The following is an 18,897-nucleotide window of genomic DNA, read 5'->3' on the forward strand; positions in this document are numbered from 1 at the left end:
AGCATAATGACAACCCAACCCTAGATGGGGAGAAAATAAACTGTAAGTGCCTGACATTAAATAGCACAAGTCACAGAGTGCTTGTCTCATGAGCCTTTTCTGGGTTTTCAGGTTGGGTTAGGGACATGGTTGCAAATGCAAAAAGTCTACATCTGAGCTCCATAATAGAGAGGCCCACCCCTACTAACTGCTGAATTCAATGGACCAGCCAATGCTGTGGGTTGGGAAGGATGGAGATGTCCTCAGAGAGGTGTAGTATTGAGAAGTGATGCTGCTGCCCCTTCTCATAGGAATACTTCCTCTCCCCTCAGCCACATAGAAGAGGCTCCCCTGAGTCACTAGACAGCTGGAACTGCCAATTCATCCTCTAAGGGAGAGAGCTAAGTCCTCCTCCAAGCAGAGTCCAAGGAGGGAATTCTTGGCTATGGATCCTCAGAGTGTGCAGCACAAGCACATAGAGACTGGTACTTTTTTCTGGCCTATAGAATTAATAAAGCAGGAACCAGTTGGAGTAAGACCTGTAGGCTCCCTGGTTTGATGTATTTGAGGAGCAGGTGAGATCACCTAGCCAGCTCTGTTTCTTGACCTAGGGGAATTCTTAGGGGAAATTCCTGAGTCCCAGCAGCCACTAAATCAAGCCATGAAGATAAACAGGAATATGTGTGGCTGGTATAGAAAACAAAGGTTGAGTTGGCCCCTGGCAAGTAATTCCCAACAGCACATCAGCTGAGGTCTCTGGGAGAATGACTCAATAGGAAGCAGAGTGAGACCAGAGCATATCTCACCAAGAACAAGAGCCAGGCACACCCTCTAGCATCCAGAACCACAGGGTACCAGCAGGGAAGGACCTCACTGCTGCCATCCCTTCCAGGAACAACCTGGTGCTGGTGACCTCTCTAGACTTTTCTGTGTAGAGAAGAGGACTCCTGTTGCGAAGGTGGAGGTTTAAAGCTGCTGGACTTCATGAAGTTTTACTCAAGAAGAGCCATTGAATAACCAAGTTTGACCAAGACATCTCAACAGAACTACTTACCCAGCACAAAGGGGATTCTATACAACACAAGGAGAGTGCTTTGGGGGGAGTGTGAAGCCATTTCACATTTAAGCCACAACTAATCAAGAACTCTTGTCAATGAACTGGTGCCAATAGTTTGAATTTCTTTGTTAGAGATTAAAGATTGGGCAGAGAAAAATGAAAGGTTCTTTTAAATATTTTTGGCTATAGTAATCATTTTCTTATTTTTTAATGATTAAAGTCACAGAAATTCTAAAGGGATATAGTATGTTCACTTAACACTTTTTATAAACTTTCGAGTGATGCTGACTTAATGCTAGCAATGGAGGTGAGAATAGATTGAAAGGTACAGAAGAAACTTGTTCTAAGGAGTCACCTGAGTTGCAGGAGGACCATGTAGACTATGGTGTAGCTACATAGATGCTGGGAACCCAGGCAGTTCTTATAAGTAACTGTGCAGCAATACATTTTAGGGGCTTCAGTGAAGAATATCAAGAGTGAAAGATGAGAGGCTTGATTTAGTTATGACAATTCAGAAAATGATGAATCAGTAGGGTCTGGAATGGAAAGGTGGTCAAAGTCATGGGTGGGACCAATGAGATCCTACGTTCCTTACTGTATGTACTCTCACTGTCATTTGGTCATTTTTCTCACAGCATCTCTTCCTCCTTTCTTTTACTTTTAGCTCCCCCTCCTCGATGCCTCCTTCTGCACCGTGAACTCTCTATCCCAGAATCCTTTGTACTAAATCCTTTGTGTGTACCAACGATCCCTGCCCCTCAGAGTTGAGACCAGGGGAGAAGCAGCAAAGCCTTGGTTCCATATACGTGAAAGTTTTCATGGGACATCTACTTTGAAACCCTTCCTTCAGAACTAAATCAAGGTCGAAGAGAGAAAAGGCAAAAGACACAGACAGAAATAGAAAAAAATTGTCATATCAGGATGGAAGATTTCCCTAAAAAGTTATTATCTAGTTCCTTTCAGGCACCAGATGCCATTTTAAGAGCTTTAAAATGTCGATGCATTTAATTGTCACAGCAGCACTATGTGGTGGGTACTGTTATAATTTTATAGAGAGGGGAATACAAATAGTTTAAGTAATTTGATCAAGGTCACACAGCCAATGAGACAGAGCCAAGATCTATTTCAAATTCAGAATCTCAATTCTCCCTTTGCCACCAAGTCTTTTCATTTGAGGACCATTGTGTTATAGGCATAAAAAAATCAGTTATTGAGGAATAGGAGACAGAATCTTAGTGGTGCCTATGAATCTTAAATGGTACACTGAAAAATGAAGACCCATATTAATGTTGTTTCATCAAGTTACAATACTTCATTTATTTCAAATTTCTTAGGTAGAAGGACCTGTGCACATTTATTTCCCAATTTCTGCTGAGCAGTCAGTTCCTGAACGGGGTAAATCGATAACCTAAACTTATTTCCAACTTATGAGATGAATATTTAAGCACTACTGGGTATTTCTGGTCATAATGTTTTCAAAGATATTGGCTCCATCCGCCTCAAAACTCTAGTGACTATAGCCACCTGTACCGGTTGGTGCTATACACAATGCCTCTTTGGTATTCTGAAGAACAGCCATTGAAGAGGTTAACAGACAGTCTACTTCCTTTTCCCTTCTCTTGTCCTTCCAATTTTTTACCCATTGATAGTTCAGCCATCACAATTGGCACTGGTCAAGTCACAAGAGCTGAAGTTGCTTCAAGTTGCAGGTGCTACCTAAATCTTGGGCTGTTTCCAGCTTCTAAGCCTAGCTGCTGCACCCAGTGTCATGACTGGAAACCAGAGCCCAAAGAGATGTCTTTTCAGGAGCAAGAATCTAGAGAACGAATTGTCTGAAACCTTGGCAGTGTAGAGAAGGCACCTCCCTGGGGACAGCTAGCTTTTGTAGTCTTTTTCTTCCCTCCTGCTTCATTCTTCCCCAGAAATTAGGTATCCCTCTCTACACTTGGAACTAAAACTTGCTTCAAATTATAGAACTCTGCTATCTGCCAGTGTGAGATGTGCAGGAGTTCTTAGCAAAACTATGTTGATAATGGGGATAAGCAACTTTCATTGGGTCTCTGTGTGAGTGTACATGACAAGCATTTACTGAATAACCCTGGAATTGGCACCACCTACATACGAGTTTTACATGTGCTTCATAAACTCACAGTTGTGGAGGGATAATATCATCTCTATTGACCAGGTGATGAAATTGAATCTGAGTATGACTTGCCCCAGGTCCTCCAAACAAGAGGTGACAGAGTGTGACATGAATAACAGGGTATAAGAGTGATTCTGAGAGTTGGACTGAGAACCCACAGCATGACTGCATCTACTCAATGCCTAATAGAAATAAAAATCTTAAGGGAATAGTTCTTTTTAAGATTTGACTAACTTTCAAGACTCTTTTCTTCCTTCCTCTTTTTATTTCTTTCCTCCTTTCCTCCCTCCCCCTCATTTCTTCATGCCTAAAATCATTCCATCATCTTTAGCACAGATTCCACATGCAAGCACCAGGCTGTGTTGTAGGCATACAAAGAGGAATGAAACCTAAGTGAGGCTGAACAAAGCTTGACGGGTGGGCGAGGAAGCCATCTTTGAACACAGGTTTCCTTTAGGAAGCCCAGGTGGTGCTGCTAGGACCCACTGCAGTACCCGCTCACCTTCCATCTGAGCAAAGGCTCTGGTACCCAAGAAACTACTGTCTTAAAGTGAATGGAAGAAGCACCACTCAACTATGTTCATGTGAGTTCTGTTTTCTTCCAAGGATTAGTTTCGTTGTTGTTTGTTTTGTTTTTTAATAAATAAGAAACCAAGTCTTCATACCGCAAGCTGACTAGCTAAGTGATTCTGATTTCTCTTTTCTTCAGCTACTTTATTTTAATAAGTAGGGAGGGAGGGAACAGGGGAGGAGGACCCGTAATTGACCCTGCTTATCTTACACAAATGAACAAAATTATAATGTAGGCAGAAGATAGTGGATGTTGTGAAAATGAGCATCTTTAACATGGAACTGCCGGCTCTGAGAAATGCCTTGTTACCCTTCTCACCTGTTTCACGTGGGTACCTATAGGTACTCCTGAGTTCCAGCCATCACCATGGCGCAGCTACGCCTTGAAGGTGCCCTGAACTCATCTGCCTCACTGCCCAGAATGGTCTCTCCCCATCACTGTCTGTTGACCTGACATCAAACACCATCTCCTTTATTCTAACATAGCATTTCCTCTTTTGTACTGTTAAATGTCTTATAGCTCTCACAAAAACACCACATTCAGCACTGGGCTTGTCATCCATATCTTAGGATTTTCTACTTAGAGATGGTTTCCATGTACCAGTTGACATTTGTCGAAGTTGATTTCGTTTCCACTCTGTGTGCTTCTCCACCTGTCTCCAGCACCCTGTATGTAATGTGTCACCCAGCATGTAGCAGGCACCCAGTGATTATATTATGGGAGGATTTATGACCAACAGATTCAGTGGACTACCTCCCTGGACCTTTCTTGTCTAATAAGACAAACATCACGGAGAAGCACATGGAGTTGAGCAATCATAGGCTCTATCATAATTGATGGACAGAAATAGAACACGTCCTAAAGAGCATACTTTAAAATCAGTGGGGCCAGCAAGATGAGCTGAGGTCACACAAGGAACTCTTTGTTAATGTACACCTTCTCACATACATTATAAAAATATATTTAGCATATCAAACTTAAATTTTTATACATATTTTCTAATGAAAGCTTTTATACCTGAATAAAAGTGAAATCGGCTTGAGGAAAAGCAGTTCATAAATAATGGTGTAAGGTGTCACCAGCTGTCACTGTGGATACCAGGAGTACCCAGAAATAACATTTCCACGGAGATGGAGGTGGGATGAAGAGGCACCACCTCCAAGGGTCAGATCCACTGGTACAGCCTCCAGAACCTTAGAGTTATTTACAAAGCTCCATTATTGTAAATATTAATGAATTAAAAATGCTTTTACTTAAAAGAAAGGAGAGGATTCTCCCTTTCATGTCTCTTCACTAAAATGGAGAATTGTGCCCGTGTATGTCAAGGTGAACTCAGGCTTCCCAGCTCCAGCTCTACACTTCCATCAGCCCTGGGATTTAACACATTCCCAGGGCTTGGCAACTACAAAGACTCAAAGGTGTGTTTGCGACTGACTTTCCTGAAAGCCTAGCACCCCGCAGCAGGAGGAGGGCCTCAGTGGCCACCTCCCTCACATCTACATCAGGGCTCCCTTACCACCATTCATGTTCCTTCTCCAATTAAGAGATCAAAGTAGAAGTGTTCAGCCTGCATGGGGGGTTTAAAGGCATACATAGAAACCCAAAGAACATTTAGAAGTACCGCCTCTCCTACATTCTTCCTGAGGAGAGGCTGGGAACCACTACTCCTTCCATCAACGACCTAGTATCTAGGGGCAGAGAGCCAGGGCAGAGGCAGCAGGCTCTAACCACCCAGGCATGAAGACTCAGTTACGTTCTGTATAATCCTGTATAATCTCAGTCAGCATGTCTGGTGTGCTGTTTTTTTTTCTTCACGCAGCTACGAAGTCCTTTCCAGAATTCACTGCCAAATCCTTAAATTTTTTTCCTGACTAATTTTAAGGACTCTATGTTAAAAATAAAACTATAAAAATTTTTCTAAAGTCTAACTTTGTTAGTCTCCCTAAACCAAGTCAGCTCATTTCAATGCTACACTATGAGGAGTTCATAGTCCCTAATATGGTACACAGCTTGTCCTTCTCATTAGCACTCTGGGATCTGAAGGCTCCATTAAATAAATCAAATACAGCATCCTCAGAATATCTGTGTAAGCCAAGCCTGATGGTTCACTCCTACAGTCCCATTTGAGAGGCAGATACAGGAAGATTTCTGTAAGTTGGGGCCAGACGAGGCTCAAAAGAAAGAAATTAAACAAGCAGACTGCCTGTTGGTGGCTTGCATTTCTCTGGAGGGGATGTGGAATCTGTCTATTGGCACAAGAACAAGACATGAGAAATGACCTTGGGTGGCTGCTGCTATTTATTTCTGTGGAAGGGTGGGGCTTTGCCTGTTTGGGGAGTCAATGCTACAGGGTTCTGCATACCTCCAGGGCTCTTTTTCCACAGGGTTGCACTGGAGAGAGAAATGCTTTGTGGCTTATGACAAGATCATGGCAGGATATTTTGTGCATGCCGTGATTTGTATCGCCCATTTGTGCACAGGCCATAAAAGTGCACTTTTTATCAGGAACATTTGTGAATATATAACAGCACTGAAGACATATGGCCACTAAATAATTCACAGTTATCTATCTTCTCAGCAGATTCCATGTACACCTACCATGTTTTAATGCCTAGTTTGTTCAGAAACAATATTCTTTACGACTCTCCCAGTATAACAATGTTTACTGACTGGCAGAGGTATATGGACACCATGGGAATGGCCTGGAAGACAAGGAACTTCTCTACCTTCTCTCCCCATCAGTTCCTCTCACCAGTACCCAGGCTCACTGGAAAGTGTGCCTCTCCCAGAAGGTAGTGTGCAAGTCCGACTGCCACTCACTAAGCTACTCTCTTCTCTTTTCAGCTCTATATCCATCTACAGTCCCAAGGAGAATCCCAATGCGTTTGACACTGCAGCGTTCTTCCAGTCCGTGGGGAATTTCCTAGGGATCTTCGCTGGCTCCTTTGCAATGGGCTCTGCATACGCAGTTGTCACAGCACTGATATCCTTTGTCCTTGTGTGGAAGGTGGGGACATTTCAGAGCAGTCACTGTGCATGAACTGTTTGTAAGGCTGAATGACCTCCGCAGCAATTATCCTAACTGTGGAGCTGAATAATCTTGAACAATTAAAGCTAAACAATTTGATGGTGGCCATAGAGCTAGGGTGCTCTGGGGCTGAGATTCAAAACCAGACTTTTCACCCTGCCAGCACAGACAAGGTGGGAAAGGTGAAATCAGACCTCCCTCAGGCTGGTGTGAGCAGTATGTGTGGACACAGAAGTGAGTGCGCTGATGAGGAAAGGGAATGTCCTGGAGGCTGAAAATCTGCCAGAGGTCAGGTCACATCTGGAAGAAAGGGCATAGAGGGGACCAGACAGAGGACAATGGAAAGCACTCCACTACAGTACTGGGTCAATTGTGTGGCACCTGGTGGCTTTAACGGGCTCTACAGACAGGCTATAGAGACGTAGCTGTCTGTCCGTCCCTATCCTGGATATCGTGTCCACACTAAGGTAGTCTCCTAAGGTCAGGTCCTCAGGCTCTAGACTTGGACTTCAATTCAGACCTAATGACTTCCCGGAGAAGGAAGAAGGAAAAGCCCTTCTATAGCTCACTTAGATACATAACCAAACAAGTGGAAGGCTTCCCTTTAAAACAACCCAGAAAGGGTTAGGAGAGCAGACCTGATGAGAAACAAAGTCTTCCTCCTAAGTAACGAAGGGGGATGTTGGGAAGGACCTCAGGTAAGCCCGTGCTTTACCCCACACATGCAGATCTTTCAGGAAGGATGTTTTACCAAAAGAACTTAACCTGAACCACCAACAGAAAAGTGTACATAGCCCTCATTGCATGCCAGTGCTGTTCTGAGTACGTCATTGAGTACAGGGACAATGACCAGATAATGCCATCATCCCATGTTCCCTCAGAGACTCAGAGGCACTAAGTGCTTTCGATGTATGACTGAGTGGAGAGTGCATTTTGAATCCTGCCATTCTGACTCTTGGCATTCTGGCTTTTTTTTTTTTTGCTTTGTATTTTTTTATTATTTTAATTTTAAATAGCTTGTTTTACATGCCAATCCCAGTTCCCTCTCCCTCCTCTCCTCCTGCAACCCCCACCATCCTCCCCAGCCTCCCACCCTATCCCCACTTCCTTCCACATAGGGGATATCTAGTGTCTATCATTTCACTCAGGGTAGGGTCCAGGCACTCCCCTAAGAGTCCAGGCTGAGAGAGCATCCCTCTTTGTGTTATGGACACATGATGTCTGTTTGTATTCCAGGGATAAACACTGATCCACTGCCCAGAGCCCCATAGCTTGCCCAGGCCTCCTCACAGACTCTCACACTCAGGGGTTCTGACTCAGTCCCATGCTGGCCTCTCAGCTGTCAGTCTGGGGTCCAAGAGCTCTCCCTTGTTCAGATCAGCTGTCTCTGCTGGTTTTGCCAGCCCATTCTTTGCCAATTTGCTCATCGCTCCTCTCTCTCTGTCACTGGATTCCTTGGGTTCAGTTCAGTGTTTAACTGTGGGTGTTTGCCTCTGCTTCCATCAGTCACTGGATGAAGGTTCCCGGATGGTTATAGATATCAAGTTCATTATCAGGAATGGGCATTCGAGGTGGTCTCTCCACTATTGCTTAGCTTGCCAGTTGGTGTCATCCCTTTAGATCACTAGAGGTCACACTGGTGTCTGATCTGTCTTCTAACCTATGACTTTCTAAAACTTAACAAATCACTTTACACACACATACCTCATTTCACTCTCCAAACTTGGGAGCGGATGTATTACTCTTTCTGCCAAGTCACATAGAACAGAGGTGGGGACCAGTAATACACTGCTCAGAAGCCACACACCCAGTGACTGGACAAGCCAAGGACTGAACACAAATATTCCATCCTAGAGGTCAAAGGTCAGGCTTTTCCCTCCATAACATGCACTGTCCATCTTTTAATGTTGAATGGGTTTCATGTTTTCTTCTAAAATCATTAGATTGCAAGTCAATCACATCTTGTCCAGGGCATTTGTGCCTAACAAACATGATAGCAATGTAACACTTTCCCATCATCAGAGGTCCCTAACCATCTCCCCATAACCCATTATTTATTTGCCCAGCTTGGGTCACCACCCTTTATTTTCCTTCTAATTTATACTTCACAGATTATTGTCCAAGTATTACCTTTGGCAAAATGAAACATTGCTTGCCAAAAGGTGTTTGACTTAGAAATAACACTAATTCTCCTGCATGCATTAATACCAAGAAGGCTTGAGCAGATCCCTTTTCATTGTGAATAACTTCATCTCTTGCCCTGTTTCTACCCCTAGGGTAGGGGGTTCAACAGGGAAGCCTGCTTCAGGCTGCATCCTAGGGACCAGCACCACCACTTCTTCTGAGGGACACTTATGATTCCAAGGCATGTTCCTTTGCTTGGCATTCTTCTATCTGCCAGTGTTTCTGGGGTGATACTCCAAGGGTCAAATCATACTACGGAGATTTCATACCCATAGCCTACTGGGTTTAATATATACATATAATATATAATATATATGTATAATATAATGCATATAATAAATATACACATATATATGTATTTAAATCTGAGCACTGGTTTGAATTTTTATGGGTGTGTTGAACCTGCAGTGAAGCATGGAACCCATGCTGCTCTTCTTAGGGCCTTCATGCTAGACCAACTCAGATGTGAAAACTTAGCCTTTTCCTCTGCGACTCTCATCACCAAATTCCTCTTAGCCAACAAGCAGATTTAGTTGTAAAAACAGTTGTTGTTTTCCTTAACACATCTTGTCACTTGACCAAATTTACCAAGCTCTGTGAGTTCCCGATGCTGGAAACAGGCCTGTTTTTCCTCCTTTCTTGGAGTGCCTTCCTGTCTGCAGAGGCCGCTGGCTTAACAGGTCAGTACTTTGTGCTGCCATGTGAGCAAGACCTATGAATGTGGCTTGTTGTATGTGTCTCAGTGTGTGCTCTCCCTGGCTCAGCAGGAGGGGAAATGAAGTCTTGCTTAAATAGTGAATCGAATGGGTTTTACCAGAATCAGTCTCTGCAAGGCTCCCTGGGGAGAAATAATAAAAAAAATAATTCACCCACTTTGTGCAAAATAGTTTAACAGAATGATTTCAAAATGTTCTTTTCTCCTTTTTGGACACGGGCTGTTGAAAGGACTGGCTTACAGTTATGATGAATGACTTTGCAAATGAAAGGCTGTGTGCACTGGGAAGGGATACACACAACCGGCCTTGCTGGGGAGGATGGAGTGGCAGCAGGCTCCATTGTGGGCAGCCTCCCCAGGGTGTGCACATCTCACACACAACAGTGTTCATAATCTTGGCACAGCTGCCTGGCAAGTCAGGTAGCCAAAAGCCAGTGGGTGGCTCTACAGGCTGATGTCCCATATGGCAGAAAGTCTACAGAGTCCTCTGTACAGTTGACCCAGGAAAAGCTGTCTTAAGGTCCCATGAACCCATGGACTCTGTATTCCTCAATCAAATGGCTGTTCTGTCATTGCATGGGCTGCACTAGGGTGGCTATACTAATCGGGTCATTTCCATGTGCAAGAATCACCAAGGCTCTCCAGCCTGACTTCCTTATGCTCTCCAGTTTCAGTCCTGGGCCCATTTTACACACTGCATTTTAACTGACAAGCAGGGGGTACAAATCTCTACTATACTATTACCCATAGTAATACATAGTAATACAGGTATTGTTGTATTGGGGGTATTGTTGTTCTAATGATGAATAACCTAAATAACACTTAAAATGGACACCCATTGAGGATGTTCAGTTTACTATCTGTCCAGATGATCTCATCAATCTACAGAAAAGAGATGCCCAAGTTCACTGTGTGGTGGGTGGTGACACTGAGGTTAAACCTAGAACATTCAAATCCAAACCTTGGGAAGTTCCATTGGCAAATGAATTTCCCTGTGGGAGACAAGGATAGCCTCCAAGAGAGGGTGGTCATTGGGTCCCAGGAGGCTGATTTGTCTGTTTGCTCTTAGGCTCGTCATCTCTGCTCTGTTCTGCCATGCACGTGGTTTTAGTATGATGACCAATTGGTTAACTGGCCTGTCACATTGCAATACCTCATGGGCCCTACATTCCTACAGAGTTCTAGCCAGAAGGTTCTCATGACACTGAAAGTTCTCATGACACTCTAGTCAAGACTGCACACACACACTTAAAACTGGTACATTTCTACGAAGACTTTTGATTTCTGGGTTCCTTTCAACTAGATCTTATTCTAGAAACTACATGCAAGGTCACAGTCTACAGGAAACTCTCTATTTCAGCTCTTCTTACCTCACTCATTTACCTTTCAACCTGATTCCCTTAGTAGACACCAGAAGACTAAGGAGCCAGCCTCACAAAATGGGTAGTTGCAGATATGAGCCTTGGTAGTAGGAAAACCCCAATGTCCGTGGCTGTACCTAGCATCAGGATCTCCTGAGCAGTACTCCAGATTTAGGCAATATGCCTAAGAGGCATTTGATTCAAACCAAGGTAGGTACAAGCATTTCCTATTGCCAAAGACCACGCCTAGGCATTCCAAATCACTTATGGGTTTATTTGTTATTTAATCCTTGCCTATTTCCAAATTGGATTTGTGACAACTCATAATACCAGCCATTCATATCATGGGGCTTCTTAGTTGAGGATAAACGTTCGTGTTCTGAGATAGTTTTTCTGAAAATTAGGCAGCCGTGTGTTGCTATAGTTTGGCAATAAGCATGGCTCTGAACTCTTTGGGAGCCAAAGTCAAAAGAGGACATGTTGAATCGTCCAGGACTAAAACAGCCTTGTCAGATGAAGTCTCATTTATTTATAAAAATGAGCAAAAAAATTTTTGGAGATTTTTGTCAGTTGGGTCATCATGTAGAGAGTTTGAGCACCTGACTGGAAATGTCTTTAATAATAATTTTTGGTGAAGTTTGTGACTTGTTTTTCATATGGCACACTAGCAGTGCAACATGTGGGACCTGTACATGGTACTTATGTGCCATCATTTCCCAGAAAGATTACCTGAGCCAAGACATTGTCTGTAGGTGGATTTTTCTGTCCCTCCTACCAGATCCCAAATCATAGCATGGAGACTTATTGTTAATTGTGAAATCTCAGCTGATAGCTTAGGCTTGTTTTTAACTAGCTCTTAAAACTTAAATTAACCCATTTTTATCAATCTACTTTTGTCTCGAGGATTTATCACCTTTACTGTGTATTGGCATGCTGCTTTTTCTCTACTTGGCTGGTTACTCTGCCCTTCTTCTTCCCAGCATTCTCTCTGCCCCAAAACTCCTGCCTAGTTGTTGACCATTATCTTTTTATTAAACCAATCACAGTGATATATCTTCACACAGTGTAAAGGAATATTCCTCAACATGAATCTTTAAGGACATTGCCTGGAAAGCAGGCCTGTGAACTGTCCATGGCTAGTTCTCTTTTGTAGGTTCTATGAGTTAGATTTTTCACATGTGATTTGGCCTTGAAAACAGGATAAATACATATTGTTACTTTATTTTTTACCTCCATTGAAAGACATTTACTGTATGAAATTTTAGAAAATATACATTCACAGAAGGAAACAAATTAGAAATAGCTTGTATCATTACTTCCTATTTATAACTATTATTAATATTATACTGTGTCCGTTTAATAAAATGTATGCACATATATTTACATTCACATACAACAAATTGAATATGTAGTTAAATATACTCAGGCAGTTAGATATATTTAATCTAAATTTAATTTAGAAAATGAATAAGCAAACTTGCTTTCCTCACTCAATAGTTTATAATAAATGTTTTTGATGATATTCAATACTATGGCGCATAGACTTAACTTCTACCAAACCTTTGATTATTTACAGCTTTAAGTATTAATATTTTGGGGATAATAATCCTTTTATCTAGGTATCCTAGTTGGGGTTTCTATTGCTGGGAAGAGACACCATAACAATGGCAACTCTCATAAAGGAAAATGTTTAATAATGGGGTGGCTTACAGTTTCAGAGGTTCTGTCCCTTACTATCATGGTGGGATATGGTGGCATACAGACAGACATGGTGCTGGAGAAAGAGTTGAGAGTCTTATATCTTACAAGCAACAGGAAATGGTCTGAGGGTCACACTGAGAGAAGCTTGAGCAAAAGAGACCTTAAAGCCCACCCCCAGAGTGTCATACTTCCTTCAACAAGGCCACACCTCCTAATAGTGCTCACTTTGCTCACTCCCTGTGAGCTTGTGGGGTCCAATTACATTCAAACTACCATACTTAGTATATGAATTCTATTTATAGAACTACCTTAAAACAAAATGTCTAGGCTAATATTTTAAGTTTATGGGGAGCTGTTCTAATTGTCGTCTGAAAAAATCAAACCCCCTTGTGCTTCTGCCAGCGTGGGCATTCACTCACATCAACCTGTTAAAAACGCTGAACTAATCATTGAGTTCTGTTTTCTTCTGTACGCTCCTCGTACTGAACAAAAGTGTCCTAATGGCATGCTGTTGTTCATCAGCATCTTTTTTTTTTTTTGGTGGATCACTTGTTAGGCTCTTTGTCCTTTCTTCTCATACAAATCCTTATCATACCACATTTTGGTTTCATTGTTCTTTATCAAGAAAATTTAACTTAACTTTCATTGGTCATATATTCTATGAATATTCTTCAATTTGTACTTGCCCTTTCATTTTATTTAGTGTGTGTGTGTGTGTGTGTGTGTTCCCATGTATGCACATGCTGTTCATGAGTGTGAAGGCCAGAGGTTAACATACATACTTTATTTGGTCATTCTCTACCCTATATATTGAGGCAGGGTCCTTGCTGAAGCCATAACACTAATTTAGCTGGTCTAGCTAGCGAGTGTCCTAGGGGATTCCCTGCTCTACCTCCCAAGTGATGGAATTACAAGTGGGCCATCACACCCAGTTGTCATTTACAGGAGTACTGGGGATCTGACCTTCTTGTGCTTGTTCAGCAAGTTGTTTAGTCATGGAATCTTCTCTCTAGGCACCTGTTTCCTTTTGAAATATGCTATATTTTGTTTACTTCTATCAGGTAATGTAGTCAATATAGACATTTTCAAGTTTTGTATAAGTTTACCCCCTTTCTGCAACACCCACATATTTCTTTAATGATAATATATGCTTTATTGTAGTAGTTCTTTTGTTTTATTTGTGGGGTAGAATAAGGATTTGATTTCCTTCCCAGGTGGTAAACTAATGAATTGTTCTAACAATCCATAGATTTAAATATACCTGTGTAGACATGTATTATATATATGCCCTGGACTTCCTGTACTTAGCATTTGATCTTCACTCTAAATTATTTCAGCTTCATGGTTTATCTTAATATTCAATACATCAGGGCTGGAGGGATGTCTCGGTGGTTAAGAGTACTGACTACTCTTTCAGAGGACATAGGTTTGATTACCCAGTACCTACACGGTGGCTCACAACCATCTGTAACTCCAACTCCAGGGGATCAAACACTCTTCTAGTTTTCATAGGAACTGCAAGCATGTGGTGCACCAACAAACACACATGAAGGCAAAACACTTATACACATAAACTAAAAATAAATAAATCTCAAAACTTCAATATGTGTATACATCTACATAGAGGTATATAGATATAGATATGTAGATATATCTGATAGATCAATAGCCTACATTCAATCCTCAATTTTAAAGGCCCCTATACTATTTATAGTTCTCATATATTTATAATTCTAAGTGACTTGAAAATAACATTGTGTTTCAAACAGAAAATGATTTCAGAATTATGTCTCTCTATTTATCATTTTATGGCCCTCAGTAAATTTTTATGGTTATCTTCATATTAGACTTACAAATTACTTCTTAAGTATCTTTTTAGCTATTTTTGTAGTGTGGGGTTCCATAATGAATGAGGACTTGCTTGTCCATAAGAATCTATATCTTACTACCTTACTTCATTTATTCTTTGTGATTATGAAATACTGAAGTACTGACCTGATGTGTAGACTTGAAGGGCAATAGACTATTAGGTCCACAGCAAGATTGAAATCTCCCAGGCACTTAGTCTGTGTATTGTGTGTGTGTGTGTGTGTGTGTGTGTGTGTATGTGTGTGTGTGTATGTGCGTACGCGCGCGCACGCAAATGTATGTGTGGGCCAGAGATCTACATCAGGTATCTTCTTCAATCACTGACCCTGGAACTTGCCTATTTGTCTACATTAGCTGGCCAGCAAGCCTCAAGAACCCTCCTCTCTTCATTTCCCTAATGCTAGGATAACAGGTACATTTTGCTACCCTCAATTTTTTTTGTTTGTTTGTTTACTTCTTTTGACTTATGGGTTCAGGTCCTCATGCTTGCACAGAAAACACATTACATACTGGACCGCCCAAGTCTCAGTGCTCATCTTTTTAGTCTTGGAATAAGTGAATACATTTCATCAGAGAATCAAATTTCCAACTCTGCATCAGAGACTTCATGATAGAGTAGTTAAGTGCTCCTGTGCCTGACAGTATTGCCATAGTTCCTTCTGACCACTGGTCAGGCCATCCCAGGGCAAATTCACAGACCAAGTAAATTACGACTGTGAATTTCATGAATCTGTAACCCGACTTCCATACCTACTCAGCTAAAAATTAGGACACTTAGACATGAAAATAGCCTAGTCTAGAGGAATGTAGTGGACACGTACTGGTGCATCTGCCCACCACCCATTCTCTCGTCCACTGATGGTAACGCCCCAGTGTTGACTAAAGAATGACCCCCTGTTCAACTGGATAAGAGTATATTAAGCAAGGTGTTCCACCCTCCCTTGCTAAAATGATTGACAGCTTCTGGAATTAGGTCCACCAGAGGCTGTCCCTGGGATGGGAAGATGGATAACTGTTGGCACCTATTCTTTGCAATAGCAAAACCCTTGAGACCTTCTATTCATTCCTGCCAGCACAGCCCTGGCACTTGGTACCTTTTTTTTTTTAATTTTCCCTGAGAGCTGCCATACTTCCTTCCAATAAATTCCACCTGGTGACAGTAACCATGGTCTGCTTACAAAGAAGCCTAAATGGGATCAAGGAAATAATGATCTACGGGCTATTTCATAAAGGAAACCGCAAGTGGATAACAAACCAGGAAGGAAATGAAGTTCAAAGACAGCAAGCCTTGAGGCAAGAGTACTTGGGACCATCTTATACCAGGTGCATACTTAGAGACAAACAAACAGCCCCCCCCAAATCGAGCTTTCAAAGATGGTTTGCACGGTGCTCGTTATCCTTGTCATTCCAGCTTCTTATTAGATTCATGATGAGCACTTCATCGGGGAAGGGGCTTTCTCACTACCACGTCTCCAACTTTCACTTCAGTTGCTACTAATTCGATGATGATCATTTGATTTGTTTTCATCATCTTTTACTTCAACAGCCATAGTTGCCACCACCTCATTCAGTCTCTTGGAAACTGCACCTGCAAATATTCAATAGTCACATGGAAGAGCCTGGTTTTATTGAAACAAGTGGTTTTTAGACATGCAAATGAAGGATGGCATTTCTAGTCCACAGAAGTCTGATTTTCCTGCTCCTGGAAATACTATGAGTGCAGTTGGAGAAGTTTTCTTAGGAAGACTGGACAGAGACAAGGTGCAAAGGAAAAGTCTTCCTTGGGGAGGAAAGTATGCACAACGAGATGGACATCAGGGATTCTCCAAAGCAAGGAGTGCCAAGAAGAAAGAATTTATGAGGCTATGTCTGCCTGGCTTTCACAACCAGCTGTGCAGGGAGCAGCCACTGGCTGGCTTCTGGCTCTTCAGCTGACTCACAAGGGGCTGGAACAAGCCATTCTATTAATTGGTTCTTATCTCTTCACTGATAAAGCAAACGGATTTCATTAGTTTCCAGTGGAGGGACTTTGTACAAATACCCAGTGTGGCTTTTGCTGAAATGCAAGACCCTGAGGTACTCTCTCCAAGAGATGCCTGGTATACCTGCATCCCTGACTTGTGATCAGGTAGAAATCTCCCTGTCCAGAGGCTCATTTTCTGAAAGTCATTAAGTTACTAAAGCCATTATTTTAAATTGAATATTGAAAATAATTCAGCAGCATTATGTATAGCATAATCCTTAATCAAACTGGATCCTGTTGCAGGAGCTGATTCTCAGCTTATGAAGATAGCAAAAGAGCACAGCTGGAGAGGTAATTTGAAAATTCATTTTTATAATCTCTTTCCCAGCAGAGACTTGGGGGTCCAGTTCTTGCCAGAAGCAAACTTTCAGGACTCTCATTAAATACTGAAGTATGTGATTTCTAAGGGCAACATTGACATGGTGTCTAATGATTCCCTACTCCCAGGCACTGCTGTAATAAATGCATCTTCCATTTTTAGATTCCTGGGGCCTATTTTATAGCCACGGGAGGAAAAGGGAAGGGGATTGACATGCCTCTCTCTCACACACAAAATTTAAACAATATAGCCCACTATTTATTCAGCTTAGAATGGTTTCCATCTAAGAAAATAAACTCATAAACTATGACGGAAACTAGCCTTGATTGCTGAGCAAAGCTGGTGGACTTTGAAGTCTGAGCCTAGAGAATAAGAGGTTCCATGAAAAATAAATACATAAACAACCATGGAGAGGCTAAAACAAGTCCCGATGTGGTTCACTCTCTGGCAGAACTGACCAAGATGTGGGACAAAGATGCACTAGGTTACATGTGTGGAATACAACAATGAAGTCACATCCCGTCACCCAGCTGCTTTTTCTGTTGGTTTGCAGTCTCAGGCCCTGATTACACTGCCTAGTAAGGAAGAGCCGACACATGTCAGGTCAGTCCGTGAAAGGCTTTTGTGGAGTGAAAGGGGAACCTGGGAAAGTTTCTCCTCTTTCACAGCAGCTGAGGAAAATAGCTCTCCCAGTGCAGTAACTTCACCAGACATGTGGAGACTTCATTTGATCCGTGTGACTCGGCTCTTGGCTTCTCATCCTTACCGTCTCACTGACAGGCAAAAGTGGGCTGAAAATTCCAAAGAAAGCTTTCAGCTTAGGAGAAATTGTGTTCCATTTGGCTTGCCTCTGCCTGGAACTGGAATATGGTGTTTATGGTGCCCAGTAACTAAAGCAAATTGCCATAAAGGTCTTAATTGGAACTGTTTCTCCAAACAAATCTGCCCAGCACCTCTTTGCTTACGATTTTACACCAACAAAACTAAGCAAAGCTCATATAGACAAGTCTCACCAATAGATATGGAACAGTGTTTACCAAGAGTCTTCAGGCTATATGAACAGGCACCCATCCTTCCAAGGAGGTTAGATACTCACATGTTGGGCAAGCATGCACTGATGCAGGGTCAGTGAGCAAGTATATCAACACATCTCTGTAGTCAGGTTTTTCTTTGGGCTGCCAGCTCACAAATAACAACACAGAGACTTATTAATTATGAAAGCTTGGCCTCAGCTTAGGCTTGTTCCTAACTAGCTCTTATAACTTAAATTAACCCATTTATATTAATGTATGCTCTATCACTTGGCGTTACCTCTTTTCCGTCTTGCACCTCCTGTTTCCTCTCCATGTCTGCTGGTGTCTCCTGCAGCTCAATTCCTGCTACTTCCTCCCTCTACCCAGAAGTCCAGACTATACATCCTGCCTAGTTATTGACCATTCAGCTCTTGATTAAAACAATTGCAGCAACACATTTTCAAGCAATGTACGTATCTCCCCCATTGTAGCTCATCAACACACATCTGTACTTTCTTGAGTCAAATTACCCTTCATGTCAATATCTAAACTACCTGTACAAGTAACTAAAGTCATGGACAATCTTACCCCTGCCTTCCTCACTGTGAGTGTTCTCAACCAATACCTCATAGCATCAGGAGGCAGAGTGAGAAAAGGAAAATGAGTTCTCAAGAACTATATTCTGCACAGGAGTATAAAAATTGCCATACTGTGACACAAATAACCAATGTACAGACAATGGGAGAAAAGGTAGTCAAAGATATTTCCAGATGCATACCTCAATGTTTCTGTTTACTAAAACAATGCAGGGAAGGACAATCTCTTGGTTCCTTTTCCTAGCGCTGTGATTAAATACTCTGACAAAAGCAATTTTAAGGATGGAAAGGTTTAGTTTAGGTCACAGTTCGAGGTGCAGCCCAAGGCAGCAGGAGCT

General features: G+C 42.1%; 1 protein-coding gene across 1 annotated transcript in view; it reads left to right on the forward strand.

The window, feature by feature from the left end:
* Slc9a9 (solute carrier family 9 member A9) overlaps nucleotides 1-18,897 on the forward strand; it is a 534,247-nt gene that overhangs the window by 232,068 nt on the left and 283,282 nt on the right. Inside the window, exons 7-8 of the mRNA XM_040739467.1 lie at nucleotides 6,595-6,733; nucleotides 9,537-9,642. Coding sequence (XP_040595401.1) covers nucleotides 6,595-6,733; nucleotides 9,537-9,642 — 245 coding nt within the window. The remainder of the gene's footprint in view (nucleotides 1-6,594; nucleotides 6,734-9,536; nucleotides 9,643-18,897) is intronic.

Source organism: Mesocricetus auratus, unplaced genomic scaffold (genome assembly GCF_017639785.1).
Source record: "Mesocricetus auratus isolate SY011 unplaced genomic scaffold, BCM_Maur_2.0 Super-Scaffold_100691, whole genome shotgun sequence".
Lineage (NCBI taxonomy): Eukaryota > Metazoa > Chordata > Mammalia > Rodentia > Cricetidae > Mesocricetus > Mesocricetus auratus.